We start from the raw sequence: 6571 nt of genomic DNA, 5'->3' as shown, positions 1-6571 counted from the left end.
TCTCCTTTGTGCAGAGGATGAGTCCGTGTCTGGCTTCGTTCTTAGAACGGAGGCAGTCCAAAGCGCGGAGAAAAATCCCTGACTCCGGGGGAACTCACTTCCACCCCCACAGCTATAAAACTGTGGGAGCTCAGGAGTTCTACCCCTATCGGGGAAGCTCTCTCCCCTCCCCTTTGCCCGGGAAGGGGATTCAAGCCGCAGAGCAGCTGTTTGACGCTGCTCCTGCGGCTTTTACGCGTCCTCGGAGCAGGCGGCGAACGAAAACGCCGCCATCGGCACAGGAACTCAAACCGGAAGTCCCATTTGTTAAGTGAGTTTTTGCCCCGTTTTACGATGTTTCTTGCCATAGTTTTTAAGTGAATCATTGCAGCTGATGTTAGTAATAATAATAATAATAATAATAAAGTTGGAAGGGACCTTGGAGGTCTTCTAGTCCAACCCCCTGCTCAGGCAGGAAACCCTATACCATTTCGGACAAATGGCTGTCCAGTCTCTTCTTAAAAACTTCCAGTGTTGGAGCATTCACAGCTTCTGGAGGCAGGTGGTTCCACTGGTTAATTCTTCTAGTAACCCTATTCTTAAGTGAATCTGGCTCCCCCCCCCATTGACTTTGCTTGTCACAAAGTCGCAAAAGAGGATCAACGTTAGTTTTCAGCAAAACCGTTTTACAACACGGTCATGTGACCGTGGGACACTGCAAATCGCCCTAAATGTGCCCAGGGGGCTGTTGAGCCCCCAAATTTTGGTCATGTGATTGTGAAGGGAGGGGCCTCTTGGAATTTTGAATCTGGGTCATTGTTAAATGAATCTGGCTTCCTCCATTGACTTATGAGAAGCCGGCGAGGAAAGCCGCAAATGGTGATCCTGTGGCCCCAAGACATTGCAACCATTGTACTATCCATGTTAGTTGCCAAGTGCCCACATTTTGATTAGGTTGACCATAAGGATGTGGTGGTGGTCTTAAGTGCGAGGATTGCTTGCAAGTCACTTTTTTCAGTGCTGTTGTAACTTCCAATGCTCTGTATAGGCAAGGTCCCATGCTCCATCAGTCTTCTTCAGCCTGGGTGTGTCAACAATCTCAATTCTCTTTTGGGGACTCCAAACGTGCTTTTTCAAGAGGCAACGGGACTTTCTTGTTTTTCCTTTAAAGATGTTTCGCTTCTCATCCAAGATGCTTCTTCGGCTCTGACTGGATGGTGGGGAATGGAAGGATTTATACTCCTTGAAGACAGCTGGTCATTTGCATTCCTTTTACAGAGCCGTTGAGACCACCTGGAGGTTTGTCTGAGTCCTCAGGGTCACCTGAGTGGTGCGAATGGGTGGGGAGCCTTCTTGGCACTGCTGAAAGGACCGTGTTGTAGACTGGAGATAGACGATGTCGTATCCCTCCCCCTCTGTTGAGGGAGGGCTGTTCAATTTTGACATAGATGGCCTCTCTGACCCCTCTTTCAAACCAGCGGTCCTCCCTGTCCAAAATGTGGACACAGATAAACCTCCAAGTGGCCTCAACGACTCTCTAAAAGAATACAAATGACCTGCTGTCTGCAAGGAGTATAAATACTTCCATTCCCCACCATCCAGTCAGAGTTGAAGAAGCTTCTTGGAGGAGAAGCAAAACGTCTTCAATGAAAAAACAAGAAAGTCCACTTGCCTCTTGAAAAAGCATCTTTCGGACAACCATAAACTGGATGACTTGAGAATCTCCACAGACATCTCCGTTGGGGAGCTTTGCCCCCCCCCCCAACGTTTCAAGAGGCCATTATGTTGATGACTTATTACCTCCAGCTTTTTCCTCAAAGAAACGCTCTTTACAAGCTGCCTGGTAAGAGTCATTCTCTTTCTTGGAGCAGAACCCCTGGGAGCTGTGGAGGTCTGTGTAGATGGTATCAAACACTTCACGTCCAATTTGGTTGCCACACTGGCCAAGTTGAATGGCTACGATGGACATTCTCAGCCGCCTTGCCCTGAAGAAGAAGAAGNGAAGAAGAAGAAGAAGAAGAAGAAGAAGAAGAAGAAGAAGAAGAAGAAGAAGAAGAAGAAGAAGAAGAAGAAGAAGAAGAAGAAGCGACCAAGCTTCAATCATCATCTTAAACCTGGAATCCAGCAGCACCAATTTTATTTACTGATTCACAGAACAATGCGTGGAAAAACAAATTCTTAAGAGGAGCATGTGAGCAAACTAGAAACATAGAAGGAATCTGTGCTAATTGAGGCAGCCTTGCAGTACAGGCAGTCCTCGACTTACAACCACAATTGAGCCCCAAATTTCTGTTGTTAAGTGAGGCATTTCTTAAGTGAGTTTTGTCCCATTTTATGACCTTTCTTGCCACAGCTGTTATGTCAGGATAATGATTTAAAGGCTAAACAGCTTATGTAATGATGTAATGTAATGTAAGGAGAATGATGCAATGTTAGAAATGACTCAACAGGTGTGTATCCCTTTAAGAGTATAAAAGGGAAGATTTTTGCTGGAGTCTTTCTTTCTTGTCCAGTTGACTGCTGTAGTTGCTGTATATTGGAGTTTGCTGTTTCACCATGTGTATGTATTTTGTTTCTAGTGTGTATTTGTATATAGTGTAATATAAACCACCATTTAAATACAAACCACTGTTTACTGTATTTACTCCTGGGTTACCTCAGCACAATAAGACTGTGCATGCTCTGACATGTTAAGTGAATCACTGCAGTGGTTAAGATGGTAACACAATTGTTAAGTGAATCTAACTTCCACATTGACTTTGTCAGAAGGTCGCAAAAGGGGATCACGATACCCCAGGACACAACAACGGTCATAAATATGAACCAGCTGCCAAGCACCTGAATTTTGATCACAAGATCATGCGGATGCTGTAAAGGTTGTAACTGTGAAAAACAGTCGTAAGTCCCTTTTTTCCATGCTGCTGTAACTTTGAACGGTCACCACATATACTTCTGTAAGTCAAGAACTACCTATAAATACCATAGTGAGTTTTGATTATTGGTTTGGGGTCCTGTGTTCTGATTCCACACCAACACACACAAATCATTATATTACAGGTAGTCCTCAACTTACAACTATTTGTTTAGTGACCATTCGAAGTTACAAAGGAACTGAAAAAGTAACTTATGACCATTTTTCACACCTAAAACTGTTGCAACACTCCCATGGTCACATGATCAAAATTCAGAAGCTTGGCAACTGGCCTGCATTTATGACGGTTGCAGTGCCCTGGGGTCATGTGATCCCCTTTTGCGATCTCCTAACAAGCAAAGTCCATGGGGAAGCCAGATTCACTAATAACCATGTTATTAACAACTGCAGTGATTCACCTAACAACTGTGGCAAGAAAGGTTGTAAAATGAAGCAAAACTTACTTAACGACTGTCTTGCTTAGCAACAAAAATTTGGCCTCAACTGTGTTTGTAAATCAAGGACTACCTATATAGGAACCCATTTAAGAGGGAATGTGACATGTTTCCCCAATGGACTGCAAATCCCATACTCCCCAACTCACTTGTTCATTATCATTATATATTATGAATATATATATATATATATATATATATATACGGGAAAAGACCTGAATACGCCAAGACCTGCATACCTGTACCCGTGAAAATCTAGGAAAATATACCTGTGTCTCAATTTTAGCAGAATATGTGCAGGGGGGACAAGCATTGTGAAATTAAACATATTACAAACGTGCGCTTTCTCTTTTCTTTCTTTTCCATTTAACCAGACTGAGCCACAGCAACGCGTGGCCGGGTACAGCTAGTTGTTAATATAATTTTAATACATGTGTGTGTGTTTTTGAGTCAGACATACAGTATAATTATAATTGCACAAGTTGCTTATAAATTTAGCATATAAGTTTAATAAATAAAAATTTAGAATTAACTGAGAGTCTGACATATACCCAACTTTATACCTAGCACACAATAGACAACAACCAAATCTTATTATTAAGTCAAATTCTTACAGACTAGCATGGTCTATTACTGTATATACTAAATATATTAAAATAAATGTTTATATATTACTTTACTGATGGAAAGAAACCAACCCCCTGCTGAAAAGAAAAGCAGCCTGTAATATTATAAGACAAGTTATTAGCAAAATATGTTTGATTACGAATTCGAAAATAGTTGTCAGAAAGGCAAATTTAAATTAGAAAACCACACCGCGTAAATTCTTAGCTGTATTATGGACAGCTGACATAGTTAGCCACATATGCCTATATATATAATATATATCCACGTTCTACATGTATATCCTATATAAAAATATACGTTATACAACAGCCCGTTTTACCCGTTTTTTTTCTTCGTCCCACGGCGCATGCGCCTAAGTTCTCACGCCTCCCTCCACGCTTCCTTCTTTGCGTATCCCCAAGCAACAGTCGCGGCCCTTTCGACTCATTTCGCGCATGCGTCCCCCAGGCCGTCGGCTGAGGCGGGAAAATCAGTCTCGAAAGAATTATCCGAGAAAAGGGCAAGTCGGCTGCCTCGGTCGCGAGCTCGACGCATGCGTCCTATCGACGCCGGCGCACTTGAGCGCTGGTTTATCGAACCCGCCTTCCAGTGCCAGTTTATCGAGCGACCGCCAAGTCCGGGTGGTTACGCGTGCGCGCGGGGAGTCGGAGCGCCATTCCACCCGTTGCGCTTGCGCGGATCGAGGCGGCTCCTCCTCTAGGATGGCCACGGCGACGTCGGGCAGCCTTTGAGCCGCAAGCTCGGCTTGGCGCGCGCGCGGCCTCGCGCGGCGTCCGCCCGTTCCGGCGCATGCGCGGTGGCTCCGGCGAGCTGAGGAGGCAGGGCCTGGCTAGCCCGGGCGATGGCGGCCGTCATGGCGGCGCTGTGGGTGGGTGCCGCGGGCCCATGAGGCGCCCTCAGTCTTCACCCGGACGCCCCTCCCGGCTCTTGACAGCGAAGGCGGCGGTCCCGCGCGCGTTGTCATGGCGGGCGTCTTTGACATCGACCTCGACCAGCCCGAAGAGGCGGCCTCGGACGAGGAGCTGGAGGAAGGGGTGAGCGCGGCGTGGCCAGGCCGAGGGCGGCGAGGAGAGGCCGGGCCTCAGGGGAGCGAGGCGAGACGAGGCGCGGGGCTGGGCTGGGCTCACCCACGGCCCGCCTTCGCCCGGCTGAGGCTCCGCGGGTCCTGCGTCTCCTTTTACCGCGGGCGAACGGGGAGGCTCCTCGCGGCGCTTCTGCCCCTTGGAGGAGAGGACGAGGAGGACCGCTGAGGGACGTCAGGAAGGCCCAGCTCGAGGGCAGCCCCGGACTGGCCTCGGAGAACCAAACGGGGGACAGGAGACCACCAGGAAATCTTGTTCCCGGGAGGGCTTGAGAAGCCTCTCGGATTAAGATCGTGGCCATCAGGGTCTCGCGGGGAAGGCGTCGGTCTGGCACCGGGGAGACCCGGGTTCAAGTCCCTCTTGAAGGAAGGATGTTTGGCCGGTTTCCCCCTTCATCCAGCCTACCTCGCAGGGAGGTGGTTATGTGCCCTGCCTTGATTGCAATGCAGGCCTGCAAATGATAAAAATACAGAACGGACCTAAACTTGTCTTAACTGAAAGGGGATTTTTAATGAGCCCGGTTAATTACAGGAAAAGCTTAATTACAAGAGTATAATAATCGTGAGTTGCTGGAGGGAAAAGCCCAGCAAGGTCCCCGAAGGCATCTCCTGCTTCTTGCCCATCTCCTTTGCATTTGAGGTCCTCCATATACAGGTAGTCCTCGACTTACAACCGTTCATTTAGCGACTGTCCAAAGTTACAAGGGCACTGGGAAAAAGTGACTTAGGAAGGTTTTTCACAGTTACAACCTTTGCAGCATCCTCATAGTCATGTAGTCACAAATTCAGAGGCTTGGCAACTGGCTCTCATATTTATGACCGTTGTTGTGTCCCAAGGTCATGTGATGACTTGTTTGTGACCGTCTGAGAAGCACAGTCAATGGGGAAACCAGATTCACTTAACAACCCGGTTGCTAACTTATCAGCTGCAGCCGTTCACTTAACAACTGTGACAAGAAAGGTCGTAAAATGAGGCAAAACTCACTTAACGGAAATGTTATGCTCAATTATGGTCATAAGTTGAAGACTACCTGTAGTTTCTGAGGCGCTTTTTCCTTCTTGAATTTGTCCAGTCCCTCTTTAGAGACGCCCCAAACCGTGGCGTTATAAGAGGGCCCAGGCTTTTTAAACCAAAGCAAACAAGGTGACTTTAAAAATAAAAATAAAAAAGTGTCAAGTTGGCTGATTTATTGCCAATGGCTGGTAGGGCCGGAGCCTAACGTGTCAGTTGATCATTGCCAGGAGTTTTGACCTCTTGTCTACTGCACTAGGATGAAATGGGCTCTTGTCCATGGAAACTGATGCTGCAATAAATTTGGAGCAGTGCAAGCTTATGCAACTTTTCTTCCTCTTCAGCTGGGCTTACTCTTGAGTAGGTAGAGTCCTGTTGTTTTCGTCTACAAGCCCTAATGTAGGACCTCCCCTTGGAATGCAGTTCCCCACAACAATACTGCTGTAATAAGTAAACCATTGCTGACTTATTCAAGCTGCTTTAGTAATGCTGCTCCACAGTGGGTA

General features: G+C 46.8%; 2 protein-coding genes across 2 annotated transcripts in view; one reads left to right on the top strand and one right to left on the bottom strand.

The window, feature by feature from the left end:
- Positions 1-1949, bottom strand: part of TUBD1 (tubulin delta 1) — a 17915-nt gene extending 15966 nt beyond the window's left edge. Inside the window, exon 1 of the mRNA XM_015828078.1 lies at positions 1780-1949. Within this exon, the coding sequence (XP_015683564.1) occupies positions 1780-1948 (169 nt within the window). The 5' untranslated portion in view covers position 1949. The remainder of the gene's footprint in view (positions 1-1779) is intronic.
- A 2985-nt stretch (positions 1950-4934) lies between these two features.
- The window catches only part of RPS6KB1 (ribosomal protein S6 kinase B1), a 50735-nt gene continuing 49098 nt past the window's right edge, over positions 4935-6571 (top strand). The window contains exon 1 of the mRNA XM_015828080.1: positions 4935-5006. Within this exon, the coding sequence (XP_015683566.1) occupies positions 4935-5006 (72 nt within the window). The remainder of the gene's footprint in view (positions 5007-6571) is intronic.

This window comes from Protobothrops mucrosquamatus, unplaced genomic scaffold (genome assembly GCF_001527695.2).
Source record: "Protobothrops mucrosquamatus isolate PMUCROS unplaced genomic scaffold, P.Mucros_1.0 scaffold4208, whole genome shotgun sequence".
NCBI lineage: Eukaryota > Metazoa > Chordata > Lepidosauria > Squamata > Viperidae > Protobothrops > Protobothrops mucrosquamatus.
Note: the sequence above shows the minus strand (reverse complement) of the source record. Positions and strands in the feature narration are given on the sequence as shown.